This window comes from Parasteatoda tepidariorum, chromosome 10, assembly GCF_982258835.1.
Source record: "Parasteatoda tepidariorum strain Cologne lab strain chromosome 10, Ptep-v5.0, whole genome shotgun sequence".
Taxonomy (NCBI): domain Eukaryota; kingdom Metazoa; phylum Arthropoda; class Arachnida; order Araneae; family Theridiidae; genus Parasteatoda; species Parasteatoda tepidariorum.
The window spans coordinates 2,126,480-2,147,190 of record NC_141764.1 but is presented as its reverse complement, the minus strand read 5'-3'; the positions used below and the strand labels follow the sequence as shown (position 1 = coordinate 2,147,190).

The window sequence follows — 20,711 nt, the reverse complement described above, 5'->3', positions numbered from 1 at the left end:
ATACCATCTAAATGAGTTTTCACATTGTTTATTTATTTTTTAATAAAGAAAGAAAAGAAAAATAATAAGTTTTATTCAATGATCGAACAGTGTTTTCAGTCATTTTATAATCCATGATTCCACCAAAATGACTTTTCTTATTGTTTATTTATTTTTTAATAAAGAAATAAGAGAAAAATAATTTTTCTACGGGACAAAAAAACTCATACCGAGAAGAGGAATTTTTCAAATTTATGTTAAGTGTTGTGTTTACAGCAATCGGTCGCAGTTATTAACAAGATGGTTGACTTCACTGAGAAAAATCTTTCGCTGAGTGTCTCTCGAAGTTGAATTTAATCACCAGTCATCATTTCCATAAACTCTGCAAAAGAAAAATAAAGTCACTTAAATATATGACAATTTCAGTGCTTTAAACTTGAGGCAACTATGTATACTACCGATGTCAAAACTTTTGATTGATTGACCAACATAATCTTAATCCATCTATACTTTCATCATTAACCATTATCTTTTTTGGTAGTAACCAACATGAGTAACCACCACCCCAATGTAGGAATTCAGACTGATTTATGATGATCCAACATCAGCTACTCAATTTGATAGTTTGTTTACGTTGAGCCATCAGACATTTCCATCATAGTTTCTTAGAAATCAAATGTTGGAAAGATCATGAACCACCATCACCCCAATGTAGGAATTTGTTCTGATTTCTGATGGGCCAACATACAAAACAAATAGTTTTGATGGCATATTCCTGCTGCACCAACAAAACCATCATGGATTGTTGATCCATGGGAATCAAACTTCTCTTGATGGTTAAGCATCATAGTGCGTTAAAGTAGGATTTTCCACCATGGAAGGATGGAAGTTTGTTGGCATATCAAACACCATGAGCACAGAATTGGAAATGTTGGAGGGTCAGCAAATGATGTTGGACCATCAGGAATCTCTCTGAAACCAAAATAAACCATCCAAATGTTCTGATGGGACCATCAAGAATTTTGACTTGGGAGAGGAAAATTAATCCATTGAAGCTGTCTTAATTTATTCACCACTTTACATAGTAGCGGTTAGCGTCGCACAATGGGCTATTGGCGACGGTCTGGTAAACATCCCGGAGGATGATAATCCGAAGACATGCCATCGCAATTTTGATCTTCTGCAGAGGGGATGGCTTCCCTGGCTTGGTAGTCCGACGACCTGGGCGCGAAGTCGAGCACTTTAAGTAGAGCAGTTTAACGAGGACCCATACCATGCACCCTCGCTCCTTCCGCAGGCTAATCAAAGTGGTCACCCACCCGCTTACTGAACGCAGTTAGTGAGTTAGTGATGCTCGACTTCGGTGTTCTACTGGGAACCGTGTCTTTACGATCAGTCCACTGCGGGACCCAGTTTCCATGGAGATGACAGTTTGAAAGGAATTTTTTTTACCTTTTGTGTGAGTCACTTTTTTAAATAGTAATGAACAACCTTATAAAGGGGCAAAACATAATTGCTAGAAATTTTTATAGTAAATATTAATTTTACTTTTCGAGAGTATTTATTATTTTTTCAAGCAATGTTAAGTTATGTTAACAAAAATGTAAGGGTTTCATAGAAAACAATCTCCATGGGAAGGTAATCTTTACTGTCACATGTAAGAACAAAACAAACAGAAGAGGTGCTGAATTAAAAGTATTGACAGCATGAGTGGGAAAATATTTTAATACTGCAAAAAAAGCGACGTAACGTAATTTAATTTACGTCAAATTAATTGAGGAATATACTGGTTAATTTATCAATATACAGCTTAATTTTGCAATATACTGGTTATATTTTCAAGCTAATATAAGTTGGTTAAAAATTCGATAAAAAAAATCTTAAGCAAATCATTTTATATATCATCATACTAAAATATGAAATTTAAAGAAAGAAAAACTTGCAATTGTGCAATATTTCTCAAGACAATTTCCACTCATATGTATGAAACTGTTGCTAATAATTCACAGGCTGTTTCTTTACATCATTAAGTAACATTCACAGATTCATCATACAAATCTTTAGTTTCGTGAATTTAGAAATATTAGTGAATTTTATAATATTAGTTCATTAAGGTACGTAGGTACTTGATTTGCTTCACACTAGAGCTGCACAATGGGCTATTGGTGACTGTCTGGGAAACATGCGTGAGGATGATCCGAAGGCATGCCATCACAATTTATTTCTCTGCAGAAGGGATGGCACCCCTGCTTCGGTAGCACGACGACGTGCACACGAAGTTGAGCACTTTACGGTAGAACAGTTTATCAAGGACCCATACCGCACCCCCTCGGTCCCTACGCAGACTGATCCAAGTGGTCACCCACCCGCACACTGACAGCAGCCAGTGATGCTTGACTTCGGTGATCTGCTGGGAGCCGTGTTTTAGCGATCAGTCCACTGCGGAACGGATTTTCAAATAGATAAAAAAAAACTTTTACTATGTGAAACTGAAAACTACATTGAACAAAATTTCAAAAGAAAGTGTCATGGAAATTTTAAGACAAGGGTTTTTGGAGGAGGGCATAATAGATCACTGATCTGAGAATGCGTGTGTATTAGACTTACCCTCAAAGTCGACGGTTCCTGATCCATCAGTGTCAATTTCTGCAATCATCTCATCCAACTCGTCTTCTGTGAGTTTGTCGTCGAGTGCCCTCAATATTTCCCTCAAGTCAATAACATTGATGTAACCGTTCCCCTCCTTGTCGTACATACGGAATGCCTCCCTCAATTCTTCCTGCATCGCCTCAGAATCTTCCTCCACCAGAAACCTCGATGTCAGGGCCAAGAACTCATCGAACTCCAACTCACCGCTACCTGAGAACAAAAACATTCATTCTTCAACTACAGTAGAATAAGTCCGAGATTTCACTTTAACCGAGCTATCAAAGTTTATTTTTGTGTTCTGTAAATATCTATCAAAGATTTCAAAGTTTATTTTTGTGTTCTGCAAATATCTATCAAGCTGAGCTTTCAAAGTTTATTTTTGTGTTCTGCAAATATCTATCAAGCTGAGCTTTCAAAGTTTATTTTCGTGTTCTGCAAATATCTATCAAGCTGAGCTTTCAAAGTTTATTTTTGTGTTCTGCAAATATCTATCAAGCTGAGCTTTCAAAGTTTATTTTCGTGTTCTGCAAATATCTATCGAGCTGAGCTTTCAAAGTTTATTTCTGTGTTTTGCAAATATCTATCAAGCTGAGCTTTCAATGTTTTTTTACTACTAGTGTTCAACTTGTCATTTTGAACCCAATTCCGAAGACAAGGGAACACCTGGATAAAGTATTGGGAAAAAGTTGTCTTTGTGGATGACTTCTGGGTGGAACTCACCCGCATTCGTTTTACATGGGGAGGAAAACCACGAGAACCTCCCACGGTTAGCCTGACGGCAAAGGGACTCTAATTCATGATCTGTCTACCACGGAGGATTTTTACGTCAGCACTGTGGTTGGTGCAAGTCGGATGCTGAATTCGCATCGGCCAGCCATCACTGGAATTCGAGCCCAGTTTACCTTATTTGGAAGGCGAACGCTCTATCCTCTGAGCTTTCACGGCTCTTTGAATTATGTCAGTAAGTTATTTGAATTATATTACTTTCTGCTAAATAGAAGGGAAAAAAATATTTGATATTAGACAGCGAATCAAGTAATAAAGATTGCCGATTCTGTCACCAACAAACCGACGTAATTGGGTAGGATCATGAATGTCAGTAATTGAAACAATTATGGATGGTGTTTTCAATATAAATGTAAACTACAGCAGCAATCTTCTGCTTACAAAGTATACAGCTGGTTAACACAGCTTATTCTTGGAGACGATATTCTAAAACAGATAATTTAGTTTTTAATAAAAGAAATAAAATGTGTCATTTCTGAGTATTTTATAAGATATCAAGTAATTCTGGCGAAAAAGAAAATTTGTTTTAGTCATTGAGAGATGTGTTGATGAAAAAGGAGATATAGGGTTGCTAGATTTAGAGAGCTCACTTTTTTGTCTGTTCTGAAATGCCCGCTTTTTACTTGTTTGTTCTTGTTGCAAGCCGTACGGAACCGCACGTTAGTGTTAGCATAGTGTTCGAACAGCGAGTTCATTTTGCAAATGATCATTTAGGTTTACATTTCAAAGCTGGTACAGTGTTGACGAGGAAATAGGTGTCATTTTTTTCAAATGACGATTCTTACATCTTGAAATGACAGATCTTCAAATGACCACTCTTATAACGAATCTTTTTTAAACATAGACAATAAACGTGGTAACAAATACACGTAAATACTGCCTAAGATAGTCTTAAAACACAATGATCACGTTGTGACCAAATAAAACGGAGACAGTAAACCGGAAGTATAGGCAGTCAAGAGCTCTCAGTGTAGAAAACACCATCCATTCGAATTGTGGAGAGTGTGCAAAAAATTAATAAACGGACCTCCCTGAGTAACTTTTGATCTCATCATCGGATCTTCTTTTAATATTCGATTTTATTTAAGTTAAAAAATTCCATTTATCAGGAATTATTCGACCGATTTCACTCAAATATTGTATTTTGCCATACAAAATTACATTATTTAAAATGATTTATAAAATTTTATATCTTTTGATTTAAATTTTTTTTGACTTTTATTAAAAAATAATAAGTATTTAAATATTTACGTTGAAATTATGTTTTGCATGCAATATCTTTATCTCGATGAATTTTATAATTGTGTGCAAATTTTTTTTTTTAACTCGCTTAAAAATGTATCCAGATATTGTGAAATACGCAAGTAAAGTAAAAATGACGAATTAAAACTTTGGACCGCTCTCATGACCTAAGTATTGTGTCCTTATTTCCCTGTTAACAGCTTCTCCTTATATTTTATGGTCAAAAGTTGAATCCGTCGAAAAAATGTATAATTAATCAGAGAAGGTACATTTTTGTGCCTTTTTTTAAACTTTTTTTTTTCACTGTATACGTCACCGCGAAAGACATGTATGTACAATATGTCGAAGGTCAACAATCTCTGCGGTGAGTGCAATGTTTGGAATATTTTGGATCTGATTTGATATTTAAATCATCAATATTTATTCAAAATTTCAATGTCCGATTAGATCAGGAAAAACATCCAATTCAAAACTTTTGATGGTTTTCCATTGATGGACCAACATAATCTTGATGGTAACCATCCATAATTCCATCACGAGCCATTCTATTTTTTGATGGTAACCAACATAAGTAACAACCGAAGTATGAATTCGGACTGATTTATGATGGTCCAAAATATAGTTTCTTCAGAAATTAAATGTTGGAACGATCACGAACCAACATCCTCCCAATGTCGGAATTCGGACCGATTTTTGATGGGCCAACATTAAGAAAAACCCAAATTGTTTTGATGGTCTGAGAACCAACAAGAATTCCCCTTGAATCATCATGGACCATCACGGATTGTTGGTCCATGAGAATCAAACTTCTCTTGATGGTTAACCATCATCCTATTAATGTGGAATGATGGAAGTTTGTTGGCCTATCGAAATCCATGAACGCATCATGGAAAATGTTGGATGATGGTGACCATCATGAATAGCATTGAAACCAATATAAACCTTTAAAATGATTTGATGGGACCATCAGGAATTTCAACTGGGAAAGAGTCTTCAAAAAACAATGGTTGTTTTCGGATACTGAAATGTTGAATAAGTATGGATGAATTATTCAGACATTATTAAAATAAAGGAACTGACCGTCGACGTCTATTTCTGTTATGAGTTCTTTTAGTTCACTTTCTACGAAGGACTGTCCAAGAGTTCTGAGGATGGTTGAAACGACAGTCGTCTCAATCGAACCTTTCTTGTCTTTGTCGAACATGTCGAAGGCTTTCTTCAACACTGAAAAAAAGATAACAACTAATGTTAGCCAAAGAAATTTTAAAACTACGCTTCACAGAATGAAAGTTCTTAAATTCTTATTATTAAATGTACAGTCCATATCTTTAGACGCACTCTATAAGATTCGATGTAAAATCTTAATTATCAGGTGATACTCTATACAGCTTTATTGATTTTACACAGACTGTTTGCACTTGTTTACTTTCGTGTATCAATGGGTTAACATTGTAATGCAATACGTTAAACATAAATACAAATAGGAAGTCTATAAAAAATCTCCAGCATAAAAACCCATTACATGCATGTCTAAATATAAAAGTATTGCCTATAAACTCGTGCAAGACATGTCATTATTCAAAAACTACAATGTGTCTTATAATTTGATCTCATTATTATAATATACTAATATAATGCTTGATATAATAAATATTCTATATTTATATAATATTTCGTCTCATTTATCCTATCGTGGAATTTATATAATATATCGTCTCATTTAACCCATTGATACACGGAACGTAAACAAGTGCAAACCGGTTTCAGTCGCATAAAAACAATAAAGCTGTATCACCTGATAGTTATAATTTTACATAGAATCTTAGAGTGCGTCTAATCGTTTGGCCAGGTACTGTAGAGTAAGCAAAAAGAATCATGATATCAAAAAAAGTAATACGATAGACTCATCAGAAATAGGCAAATAAATTAATAGAGGCAATTACGTTACACTTCTTTAAAAAAAATTTGCGTCTCCTAGAAACGTACCTTTTTTTTCTCGAAGGATACAGATGATAGCCCATAGGGGAGAATATATATTAGGGGGACCGGAAAGTAATGTCGTTTAGGAGCATTAAATGTTCGTTAGTTTTGAAAACCAACTCATTTTTTTCGATTCGTCATCAAAAGGTTGTTGCTAACGAGGCTGAATACATTATGGGTTAAAAATAAAATCTCGATAACAAATATCAAATGTACCGAAACGACACTATTTTCCGGTCCCCTTAATATATAGACACCATAGGAAATAGGGTCAGAATAGTTCGGAAAAGAGATCCTTTAGATTGATATCACTTTTTTCAAATTTCGCTTCATCTCGGAAAGTTTCAAAAAGAAATGAAATTTTTTACGCACAGTTATAAAACGCTTGCATTCAAAAATAATTGCACTCAGCTGATAACTTTTTACGGTTACTTATTTTTTTATTTATGTTTTTTAATAATGGTCGGAAAAGTGTGAATTGCAAAATACACACATTTTTGCTTCATTTTAAGCTTATGTCGTTTTAATTGACACAATGCAAAATGTGTGTGGATTGAATAGTTTCCGAATAATAAAATTTTAAATGTGTGGTATTTTTAAACATTTTTTTTCTCCAAGAATTATTCAACAGATGATTTTCGAATTTTGGATTTTGCCTGCTAAAATGACACATTTAAATTTCAAATATTTTTGACTTTTTTATTTTTAACTTTTTTCGACAGTTGCTAAATTAAATGATAAAAAATAAGAAATAAATATTAATTTTTACATGGAATATGAACGAGTTTCAAAATCTTCGAGTGAGCTAATATTTTAATTACATTTAGTATCCAAACATTTCTCTCTCGTATAAACTATTTTGCACTTATTTTAAAGATCAGGAAACTGTCTTTATTTAGCGATTGCACCGACCACAGTGCCGAACTGAAATATCCTCAGTGGTATCATGGGTTAGAGCTCCCTCGCCGTTAGGCTAACCGTGGAAGAGTTTTCTCTCCATGTAACGCATATGCGGGTGAGAAAAGTCCTCCTCGAGGACACATTTCTTCCAATACTTGATCCAAGAGTTCCCTTGTCTTCTGGATTGGGTTCCAAATGCAAGGTTAAGGAGTTGAGCATGGGTAGTCGAAAACCCAAAAAAGGCGTTAAACGACGGTTATAAAATAAAATATGAATATGGGTAAAGGCTATGTCAATATAAATGATCATCACACAACCAATCAGTAGGCATCTTCAATAGATATCTTGATATTTTAGAATGAAATTCAAAATATTATGATTGAAAAAAAAGTGAAATAATATAAAATATTATAATTTACAGCAGAAGTGATGAAATTGACAACAACTTTTTGTTTGATAATCAAACAGTAATATAATTTACAGGGTTGCCACAGGCGACTAAAATGCTACTAGTTGCAACTATTTTCAGCATGAGGCAACTATGGCAACTTTTTTTTCTTCCTGAAAAGGCTAAAAAAGCAACTATTTTCTGGAAAAGGAGACTTTTCTGTTCTCCTAGCGATGTTTTTTTAGCATAAATTGGGTTGAAAACCTGCGGCCCCCGTGGAATCTTCTGAACAAACTGAATTTCTTTTCTTAAAAAATAAATGTTAAAAATTCTGAATTTCAAATTTGAGTAATCGCTTTTTGATGCACTCAATTTGCACAGATTCCATCATAAGTCTATTTCGTTTCTCGATCACCTTCTTAATGGTTATTGCTACAAAATTATACCTGATTTTTAAAAAACCCAATTTTTAATACGATATTACGATGTGTGAATTTCGAATTAACTCGAGTAATCACAATATATATATATATATATATATATATATATATATATATATATATATATATATATATATTGATTTGTTTAATCAATTATTGATAAAAGTATGTTTTCTTTCATAAAAATATGTTTGTATGTTTTTATTAATTATTAATAGAAGTATATTTTTCTTTAATGAAAAAGTATTTTTTGAATGAATTTTAGTAATTAAAAATATTTGACTATCTGTAAATGTACTAATTTTTTTGATATAAAAATTTAATGCTAGAACACAAACGTTTATGTAAAAATGGTCATATTTCCCTCACACTTGACTAAATGGATCATGGTATAATATGACAATTAAGTCATTTCATAAAATTTTAGTCTTATTTTTGCTGAAAATTTGTTCTTTGGATCATGGTATAATATGAATTTTGTTCTTATTTAGGCAACTATTTTCATAGTTTCCGGCAACTATTTTCATGCTTTAGGCAACTAAAAGCAACTATTTTGTTAATTTCTTTTTCTGCGGCAACCCTGTATTTAAAACCCATTTGTAGATCAAGTTTAATGATAATGTAAAAATAAAGTTTGTTATTTCACTGCGTAATTTTAATTCGAAGCATTTAATCTCTTGCGTCGAAGGAACGTCGTTTTAGTCGAAGTGAGAAACAATTGTAAGTCAAAACCGGGAGAGACATTTGGGGCGATCCAAATTTGGCAACAGATGTAGATTTATATTTATCTTTCACCTTCCCGTCCTTTCTCTATCTCTCGGAAAGAAGTTATTTATTCAGGTATTTCAAACTAAGTCTTCTTCTAAACTGAGGTTTGGCGAGCTACAATTCTTCGTTTTTTTTTTTGTTGCCTCCACTATCAAAAGTAGCACAAGTAACAGCCTTAATTCAATCAGGCCTCTATACAGTGAATTCGCCCGATATTAAGTACGTTATATGGTAAATTCGTTTGATAGAAAATCATCTTTTGAAATGCAGTCAAATCCCGCTATAGTGAGCCTTCAAGGAACCGACATTTCGTTTCACTATAACCGGGAGTTCACACAAAACAGGTCTTCAGTTCATAAACACTAGATATAATTAAAATGGCAATGGATACACACCTTCATCTTGTAAACTAGTATCCACGATTTATTTTATAAATCTTAACCCTAAAAGAAATCTGCATCCAACATGCATTTTCAACTTAAAAAAAAAAAGCTAAATTTATGTATAAAATCACAGCTGCAGTTATAATAAAAGTAATTTTAAACATACATTACCGCAAAATTTAATAGCTACTGATAAAAGCCGTTCATTTTGTTGAATTTTTCATTTGAAATGCAAATAAAAAGGGATTTTTCAGCTTTCTCTAAAAGTGAAAGGGCTTCGAAAATCAATTCAAGGTTATTTCGCTCATAAATGCGTTACCAAGTTTGAAATATTTTGGATCTCAAAGAAAAGTTCATGAAATGGAAAATTCACTTCGCTATTTGGAAGTTATTTTGAGAAAAAATTTCCAAAATGTTCTTGGTTCCTTGAAAAAAATCGCAAAATAGAAGAATTCGCAAAAGTTCGTTAAATAGAAGTCCGACTGTATATATCGACCGACATTGTCAATATCGGAGAAAATCATCAATGAATGTGCCATATTGTACAATTCTCATCGATGTCACGGTGAAAGGCTCCTTGTAAAACTTTTAATCTTTAACTATATTGAGTTCTTAAATAAAAATTATTCTTTTAAAAGACAGGAAAGGTATTAAATACAATAAAAGATAAGAAAATTTTCATATACTAGTTTTTATTTTTACGAATAACGCAATTATGGTGATTGCCAGTATTCCACAACATTCGTTTTTTTGAATATTGTGTTGCCGATGTCGTTCGTCATTCTATAACGTTTGTAAATGTTGAGAAATATCGATCCACATTCCACAACCATTTTTTGCAATATCGTACAATATCTTTTTTTGCGATATTGAACATAGAGTCCCTGTCCAAATTATTACACCCACTATAAGATTCTATGTAAAATCTTAATTATCAGGCGATTCTATACAGCTTTATTGTTTTTACGTGACTGAAACCAGTTTGCACTTGTTTACGTTCGTCTATCCATTGGTTAAATAAGACGATAGATAATATAAATTAGACGATAGGCTAAATTAGACCATATATTATATAAATATAGAATATTTATTATATCAGGTATTATATTAGTATAATATAATAATTATATTAAATTATTAGACGCACTGTAGATTTTTAATAGTTACATGTTTTGCACGATTTTTCTACGCAATACTTTTCTATTTAAACATACACGTAATGGGTCAGCCGATTTTTTATATACTTCCTATTTGTATTTATTTTTAACGTATTGCATTACAATGTTAACCCATGGATACAGGAGAGTAAACAAATGCAAAGTTCTAAACATCTTAGAGGATTATTTAGGAGAAGTTCTAAACATCTCTTAAATAATCCTCCAAGTGCTTCTTGCGAAAAGTGTTCACTTCCATTATTGTATTCCACGTTTTATACTATGCCTTAATTATTCTTTTATGTCGCGTTTTATCCTGCAGGAATTTGTTCTTAATAACTAAAATAATTTTTGTTTCGCTTCTACTTCTGATATTAATTAGAATGTATCAGCATTTTAGATCTTTGCTACAAACAACGAGCATTTTAAATACAGTTTATTAAATGTATTATTAATCATAGAAAGTTTTCTTAAATTTTGTAAACGTAAATCAAAAATGGTAGACATCCCATCTAATGAATGTGAATGAATATGACATATTTATTGAAATAAAACTTTATCCACAGTTGATGTTGGAGGACCGACTTCTATAAATACCTGAGAGATCGTGTTAAACCCACGCAAAGCTTTGCTCCCTTTTGCTTAAAAAAAGCTTCTCTTTTTTTTTGCATTTTATTTTTGAAATACTTCATTTAACAAGCAAAATGCATTATTTTCCAACGTTACATCTTACAAACATTTCTGAAAGTATTGATAATAATTCCCTCAGGTTCCATTAGGTAATTATTAGGTAGGTTAGGGACATTAGGTAATTTCCTTAGGCTTTTTACAAAAAGCTCGAATTTCCAATATATATATATATATTTGCATGCTAAGCTAGGTCAAAATTTCTTATTTTCCTACGTTACATTTTACAAATATTTCTGAAAGTATTAACAAGTTATAATGAAATACTATTTCTGAAACATCTCAGAAAAGACTTTGTGTATATTCTTAGATTACATTCCAGGCATTTTGATAAAAGTATAAATAATTGTATGTTTAGGATTTTCAAAAGTAGTTCTAAAATATCGGTGTAACGTTTCATTTATTTCCAAAATAAAGTCTAATTTAAGTGAAATATTTGAAATTGTAGAAACAGTTTTGAAAATATAAACGATCTAAACCGGCTCTATAACAAAAATGTTTTATAACATGTCATACTATTTAAAAATCGAGCTACAATCACGTACATACAATTCATTATTTTTAAGTTACCGTTGAACCTCGATTTAACGAATTGAATGGTACCGACACATCCGTTCGTTAAATCGAATATTAATTTTTGTAAAGGGCAACTATCGATGCAAATTACCCTTATATATACAGATATAAGAAAAAAATGATTACTGTTTTACTTCGAGCTTAAAAATTATAAGTTATACGTTAGGAAATTATAAGTTATAAAAATAATTACTCACTCAGATTAAGGTGTGAAATATTCAAAATTGTAAGTGCGAAAAATTCATAGTTTTAGTTTTATGTGCGAAGTTTCTTCCTGCTAGTGTTGTTCTATAAAGCAAAGCTAAAAATTCGTTAAAAAAGAGCACTTTAGCACCGTTTTCGTCAGACCAGAAAAAATATTCGTTAAGTTGGAGAATTAATTAAATCAAAGTAGGTTAAACGAGTGTATTTTTAATAAAAATTGAGTTGGTAATCATTTATAATCCTCAATAATTCGTTAATAATTTTCAAAACCACAGAAGCTATTTAAAATAATTAAATATATAACTAGGCAAAACGCAGAGTCTTAATTAACTATTTTAAACGTTCTTTTATGGTTATTTAACACTTGTGAAGCAGTTTTAGAGACATTAACGAGCCCAAAACTTTCGTAACATGAAAGTGTTCTACAGAGATAGTGTTTTTCAGGAAAGCAAATGATGCGTAAACATTTAAAAATGACATTTTACGTTTATTTATAGTTAGACAATTCACTTTAGCACTTAAATTCAAAACTAAAAAAAATGCGTAGAAGTTTCATATTGTCTAATTAAAAGTATTCATATAAAATATTTAAAAAAATATTATAATTAACAAATTTTTAAAAGAAAAACGTTTGGTTTATGGCTCAAACCACAATGGTTTAAACCAGTCAACTCTGCATGAAACCAATACACTTAAAATCATGAGGCATAAAATAATTTTCTTTCGCTTTAATACCCATCTAATTTATTTGTATTGCACCTATATAATATATTTAATGCATATTTACAAATACAAAAATAAAATTATTTAAAATTATAAAAATTTACAAAAATGCAATTTACAAAAAATGTGCGATTAAAAACAAAAAGCTTTTTCTAAGAAATCTATGATTCTTAGAAAAAAAATTACCATTCAAAAATTGGGCCACCATGTAAAGTTTAAAAGATATTAAAATACCGAATAAATGTAATAATAGCAATCAAAATATTAATATTAAATCGGATATAACAAATATTTCGGGCGACTATGCGTTGACATTGACTTTGACATCGTGAAAGTTGACATTTTCTTGATTTCGGTTATTTACGGTAATATGTATGAGGACACTCTTACCTGATGTATTTTTCCAGCGCTTCTTTATTAAGTATTTCGCTGTTTAAATTTCTTCTTCTTTAAAGATATGCTACTGTTTTTTTTCTTTTGTTTTTTTTTAATGATATTGATTGCTTTTTTAAGGAAAAATAATGTATTTACATTTATACAAATACATTACAAAATGTATTATTAATACATATTATTTATACAACTTAAAATGTATTAATAATACATTTTAAGTTGAAAACTAACTGAAGTTTTATTATTTAATATCAAATTTTAAAGAAATTATTTTAGAAGAGAAACTAGAATTTAGAACTTTTAAATAATCATAAAGTAGCGTTTTCATAATATTTTTTTTTATTTCCAATGGTTGGCAGCGAGGAATAAATATTTTAGTTAACCATTTCGTTGCTCGATCCGATTCATTTATATGAACACTCTGTTTTACCAGAACTTAAATTGCAATCAATAAGCTACTGGCGAAAAAATTAAGAAGTGAATGGGCTATTCATTCTGTTTTTAGCTCTTTACATCGCCATTTTGATCATTTGTCAGGGGAAAAAATCCATCCCCAAGTGTATTTTGCGAAAATATTAGTTTAAATATCCCTAGCTGACTTAATGTGCAACTGCGACAAAAGATTAAAAAATAGTAGTGAATTATAATTTAAACTAAGTAAAAACATGTTCATCTGCTAAAATTTCATTCATAAACAGGAAGAAAAAAAAACACCGGCTGCATGCTATCAGATACAAGTACATTGATAAGCATTACATTTTTAAAAAAATCCTAAATTGTGTTAAATTTTTGGTTAAATTTTGTTTTAATTTTGCTAAAAAAAGAACTTTTTTTTGTTGAACTTTTTGTTACATTACTTTGTTCACTATTAGTTCCACTCGTTAGTTACTTCTTACTCACTATGTTTTCTTAGAAGTTGATAAAAAAACGGATAATTTTGTTTATCAAATATGTATTTATTAAAGTTTTTATGTAAGCGCATTTTATTAATATGTTAAGCTTAACGAAATGAAGGGATATCTGAATTTGAGATAAGTACTTTATTGACGTTGCACTAGAGCTGCTCAATGGGCTACGGTAGACGGTCTGAAAAACATGCCTGAGGATGATTTGAAGAAACGCCGTCACAATTTCGATCCTCTGCAGAGGGGAGGACTCCCTGCTTTGGCAGCCCGACAACCTGTGAGCGAAGTCGAGCATTTCACGGTCGAACAGTTTAACGAGGACCGATACCACACACCCTCGTTCCTTACGCAGGCTAATCAAAGTGGTCACCCACCCACTTACGGACCGTGGGCAGTGTTGCTTGCCTTTGGGAACCGTGTCTTGGTGATCAGTCCACTGAGGGACTTGGAAGATATAAGTACCCCCAGGAGAACCCCCCCCCACACTTTATTATGCTTCCTCTACCCTAACAACTGGGTGTTCGGATTCTTTTGGTCAGAAAGTGTACTAAAGTATTCTTGTCCAAATTTTATTTGGATTGCGGGACATTATTGATCATTGATTTTAGAAACCGAGCGAACGAAAACTTTTTCATTTTGAATAGATTTTAGTGATAGAAACAACTATAAACATTGAATGATTATGAAGTCAATACAGTAATTATGAAGTCAATACAGAAAACAATACTTACTTTCAACTTGCTCTTTACTCAGTTCCTCAACCTATGTAGAAAAAAAGAAAGAAAAAATTAGTGAATTATACGTTCATCTTTAAAATTATTTTTTATTCCTATAGATTGTCAGTCCTTACAGCCTTTTTCCCAAAATTAAGCCCAATCACGGGAAATGACTCAAACCAAATCAAATATCTTGATGGTCCCATCAAATCGTTTTGATGGTTTATGTCGGTTTCAGTGCGATTCACGATGGTCCAACATCATTTGATGGTCACTAACATCCAACGTTTTCCATTATGAGTTTATGGTTTTTGATATGCAGACAAACTTCCATCATTCCATGATGGAAAGTGCCACTTTGATACTATGATGGTTAACCATCAAGAGAAGATTGACTCTCATGGACCAACAATCGATGATGATCCGTGATGTTTCCAACTATACATTTCCATGATGGTTTAATGGAAATTCTTGTTGGTTCAGCAGGAATATACCAGCGGAACAATTTGGGTTTCTCATGTTGGACCATCATAAATCAATCCGAATTCCTACATTGGGATGATGGTTGCTCATGATCGTTCCAACAATTGATTTCTAAGATACTATGATGGAAATTCGTGATGGCTCAACATGAACAAACCATTAAAATAATTTGATATTCTTATGTTGGACCATCATAAATCAATCCGAATTCCTATATTGAGGTAATGATTACTTATGTTGGTTACCATAAAAAATTATAATGATTCATGATGGAATCAATGATGATTTCCATCAAGATTATGTAGGTCCATCAATGGAAAACCATCAAAAATATTGAATTGGGTCCTTAGGGTCATTCATTTTTAGAACTCATCGCAAACACATTTATCTACTGAATTCAGAAGTCCACCTATAGTTTGTCTAAAGTTAGAATTCCCCTATCCATTCATCTGGACCCGTGGCGGTGACTATGGTAACGAGGTATAAATATTTCAAGTGGGGGTGTGGGGTCTGTGTATAGGACAGGTTTTAGCTGGGGTCGGCGAAACGGGAATCTTTTACTTCAGTCTATTACGTCCACCTTAGAGTGAAGAGAAGCTTCCCTCCTTGAAATGCACCATTCTTGTTTCCATAGCAGCAGACAGCCTCAGACTTTGTGGCGGGGGTAGTTCTTGCCGTAGACAAACTATACCTACTCTCTAAAGTTTGGTTGCTTAGTTTGAAGTACACTCCCTTACATTCGAAAATCCGTTGCGTTCGAGCCGTGATGGCTCAGGGGATTGAGCGCTCATTTTCCAATAAGGTGATACGGGTTCGAATCCAAAAAATTTTGTATTTCGTAGTAAAACAGCCGTATCCTTATAATTTAGAACCCAATCCAGAAGACAAGGGAAATCCTAAATCAAGTATTTGAAAAAAATTGACTTTTTCATGGAACTTGCCCGTATATGCGTTACACGGAGAGGAAATCAACGAAAACCTCCCATGGTAATCTTGACTACAAGGGGGCTCTAACTCATGATCAGTCACCACCGAAGATATTTAACGTCTGCATTGTGGTCGGTGAGAGTCGGATGCGGAATTCATATCAACCAGCCATCACTGGGATTAGAACCAGGCTTACCTGCTTGAAAAGGCGAACGGTCTACCCCCTGAATCATCACGACTCAGAGAAACATTTTGTTGTTTTCATGGAAATCGTGTCATCAGAGCCACATAATCAGAAGTATCAAAACATTTCAGAATGTGGCCTTCAGTTGCCGTTTTAGAAATGAATACTTCATAGTTGTTAATCATAATTTTTTGCTCATGTGGTTTACTTAGATGTATTTCTTTTCAAATTATAATCTCACTGTCAACAGGGATGGTTAGAATTTTATTAAATTTATAACCCATTGGCGGAATGGATCTTAGTTTGGATTTGATGGCGTCCACTCACTTTTCAACTGTGTTCAAGAGTAATAGTAAACAGTGCGCATGCGTCGTCATTGCATGCGTTGCTATGGCGACCGCTGCTGTTTTTCTTTTTTATTTTCACCAGCAGGTCTTTTTAATGTATTTACATAATAATAATTTAAAGTATTTTTATATTCTTTCTTATTATTAACGTATAATGACTGTGATTGATGGTGATTTTAATATAAATATGAATACTGAAGAGGCAAAACTATTTTGTTGAAACAGGTACATAGGCAAGGATATGAAATCAAACATCAAAGAGAGACAGTGATTTGCAACCCATGAATGTTTGAAATGTTTAACGGAGTCAATCCAGAAAGGAAAAAAACATTTGACCAGTGATCGTAATAAGTCGATCACAACACTTTTGTTGATTAAAAAAACATATTATTTTTATTTACTTTTTTGCATGTAAATAAGAATGATGAAAATGAGGAAATTGTTTCCCGTTTACCACTGATATATTTTCCGAGGAATTGAAAATTAAAAAAAAAAAATTTAATAATAATAATACTTTTTAAATGCTAATAACTTAATAATGGGAGGGAAATTAATTTCCTTTCAATTCAAACTGTTGTCTGTGAAATAAATATTAGTTTTTTTCTTCAATTATTGCAATATTTCAATAATTTTCATTTTGTCATTTGCATTTAGAAATTAAGTTTGATATAAAAATTGAAGAAAAGTATTCCATATATTTTTTTAATTATTCTTTAGACACTGCTAAGCAATAGTAAAAATTAATAGTTTTAGGAATAATTAAATAAATTGCACAAAATGTTATTTATGATCTAGAACAAAATTTTATTTAACAATAAGTGCAAAATATTAAAAAAAAAAACAGTTTAAATTGTAATTTAAAAAATTGGGCTAAATATTAATTAATAAAAATAGTCCAAAATGTAATTCAATTATAAAATAGTTGAATTCTATTACAGTGCACATTCGATTAATATTAAAAATACTAATATTTAAAGTTTTTTTCAGAGGAACTATAATTTTATAATTTTTTTAAAATGTGAAACAGAAGTATTTAAAAAATATAAAATCATATTTTTTAAAGTAAAAATAACGTTTTTTTTATTTTTTAACTGATGGAATTTTGTTGATGTAAAAACTTCATGATGTTATTTTACTATTGCAATATAATAATTGGCAAATATTTGACATTTTTTGTATTGAATGAAATTAAATTTTTTTAACATTAATAATTATACTTCTTAAGCTAATCATTTAAATAAATAGCTTTAAAAAATACAGGTATTCTTACTTTTTTTAGATGAATCAGAGCACATTTGTTGCGTAAATGATTTTGTTTATGAGGTGAAAAAATAAAATATCATAAAAATCAGCGTTAACTACACGAGCTATAAATACATCTTTAAATTAAGTGGTAAGCAGCGTTGTGCTTCTTTTTTTTTTATGTATGAAAGAGTTTTTCATTAATATTAGTATTAAAAAGGGATTATTTTTTTTAAACGGCAAATGCAATATTTTCCTTTTATATCTTCTAGTTAATGAATATCTAGAGACCTGGATAACAATGCAAGTTTACAATTTTAACAATAATTAAATCTCTGTCGCTTTTAGCAACTTAATTTATAATAGAATTTTCCTCATGATTAAAACAATGGTAAACAATAACAGTCAATTAAGGAAAACAATATGTAAACAATATATGAACGTGATTGTCTTTATTATATTTATTTCATTTAAGAATGACTGTAAATAAATATAATTGTGAAAAACCATTTTTTTAAACTGAGAACTACAAATTAACATTTTTAAAATAAAAGCAACAACATATATTTATTATATTATGACCGTCATTGAACGGCAGTCTCAATTTTTTGGGTTTACGATTGCTAATATTCTACTCCGTAGCCTTGCAGTTATGAACCCAATCCAGAAGACAAGGGAACTCCTGGAGCAAGTATTGGGAGAAGTTTGCCTTCTTGATGGAACTAGCTTTACATGTAGAGGAAGACCACGAGAACCTCCTCCGGTTAGCCAGACGGCAAGCGAACTTTAACCCATGATCCGTCTACCGCTGAATATATTTCACGTCAGCACTGTGATCGGTGCAAGCCGGATGCGTAATTCGTATCGACCATCTTTCGCTGGGATTCAAGCCCAGTTCAAATCATTGGAAAGCGAACTCTCTATTACCTGAGACATCACGGCTTAAAGCTATTTATTTAAAATGATTTGCTTAAGAAGTATAATCATTAGAAAATTCATTAAATACAAAAAATGTCAAATATTTGCTAATTATTATATCTCAATAGTAAAATACATCATGAAGTTTTTACATCAACAAAATTCTATCAATTAAAAAATAAGAGCACGTTATTTTTTACGTTAAAAAATATGATTTTATATTTTTTTGAAACTTCTGTTTCACATTTTTTTTAAAAGAAAAGGTTATAAAATTATAGTTTCTTTGAAAAAAAAGGGAAGAAGAAATTAAAACTTTAAATATTAATATTTTTGATATTAATCTAACGAGTACTATAGTAGGATTCAACCATTTTATAAATGAATTACATTTTGGTTTATTTTTATAATTAATTTTTTTTGCTCAATTTTTTAAATTACAATATAAACTATTTTTTTATAGGTTTTACACATATTGTTGAATAAAATTTTGTTCTATATAAAAAATAACATTTTGTACAATTTATTTAATTATTTGTAAAACTATATAATTTTTACAATTGCGTAGAAATTCTAGACTTTTCTCTTGTTTTTAGTGTTTAAATAATAATTAAAAGAACCAATAACTGAAATTATAATTAGAAAAAATATAGATAATATTTTTCTTTAATTTTTATTGCAAATTAATGAAAATGACAAAATGAAAATAATTGAAATATTGCAATAAAGACAAACAAAAAAAAAAAGAAATCTAATATTTATTTCATGAATTCGACTGTTATTATAGGTAAAAATAAGAAGAAAAAATAAATCGAAAATTTATTTCATGAATTCGATTGCAATTAATTATATGTAAAACTAAGAGAAAAAATATTTCGAATAGTTTTTTCATAAATTCGACTGTAATTATATGTAAAAATCAGAGAACAAAGTAAATCGAATATTTTTTTCTTCATAAATTTTACTATAAATTATAGGTAAAAGTAAGAAGAAAAAATAAATCGAATATTTATTTTCATAAATTCGACTGAATTTATTTGTAAAAATAAGAGAGAGAAAAAAAATAAATGGAATATTTATTTACCATTTTTGCGATGAATCCGACTTGTGCAAGTCACAGACAAGGGAGCGAAGAAGACACACAAACGACTTTTTGCAAATGAATCGTTTTATTCCGAATTGGGGTTGTTCGAAAGAATCGCAAAGGGAGCTGGGTAAGACAGAAAGAGAATCTTCCGAATGGCACCCCATTTTCGTACAAGTCACGTGGGGCAAACGAATAGGAAGGTCGTCTAGTGTTTCTGCGTCCAAAAAACTTAAATTTAGAATTGCTGGCCGATATTTCTTCGCTTTGGCAGCATTATCTAGCTTTTTCGGTTGCCATCTAACATATTTGTGAAGGAATTTCTTCATTTCTATTTGCTCAACTTTAGCTGAAAAATTGTGACGCTAGTTTTCAGATGATTCCTTTCAGAAAAGTTCTTTCATATACTACTTAAATTTAAACCAGATAGTATTATTTTGCTCTCTCTCGGATATTAAAGCGAAATGCTTATGAAATCTTATTTTATAACCGTCGTTGAACATCCGACCCAATTTTTGGGTTTACGATCACTAAATGATCAACTACGTAGGCTTGTCATTTTGAATTTTATCCAGAAAACAAGGAAACTCTTGGATCAAGTATTGGGGAGAAATTTGCCTTCGTGGCGGACTTTTTTGATGGAACTAGCCCTCATT

At 31.4% G+C, this 20,711-nt stretch overlaps 1 protein-coding gene across 1 annotated transcript; it reads right to left on the bottom strand.

The window, feature by feature from the left end:
• Positions 1-57: 57 nt before the first annotated feature.
• LOC107450841 (troponin C) lies at positions 58-20,368 on the bottom strand. The gene is made up of 5 exons (XM_016066754.4): positions 20,056-20,368; positions 14,889-14,919; positions 5,737-5,880; positions 2,587-2,838; positions 58-361 (listed from the first exon to the last, which is right to left on the bottom strand). The coding sequence occupies exons 1-5, from the start codon at positions 20,056-20,058 to the stop codon at positions 333-335; spliced, it is 459 nt and encodes a 152-aa protein (XP_015922240.1). The 5' UTR covers positions 20,059-20,368; the 3' UTR covers positions 58-332.
• Between the last annotated feature and the right edge of the window lie 343 nt (positions 20,369-20,711).

Bases quoted from the DNA above. Each gene is read 5' to 3' on its own strand.
- LOC107450841 (XM_016066754.4), bottom strand. The intron at 5,881-14,888 runs GTAAGTATTGTT...TCTTTTTTTCAG, and splicing joins GAGTAAAGAGCAAGTTGAAA to TGTTGAAGAAAGCCTTCGAC. The intron at 2,839-5,736 runs GTCAGTTCCTTT...TTTTGTTCTCAG, and splicing joins AACAGAAATAGACGTCGACG to GTAGCGGTGAGTTGGAGTTC.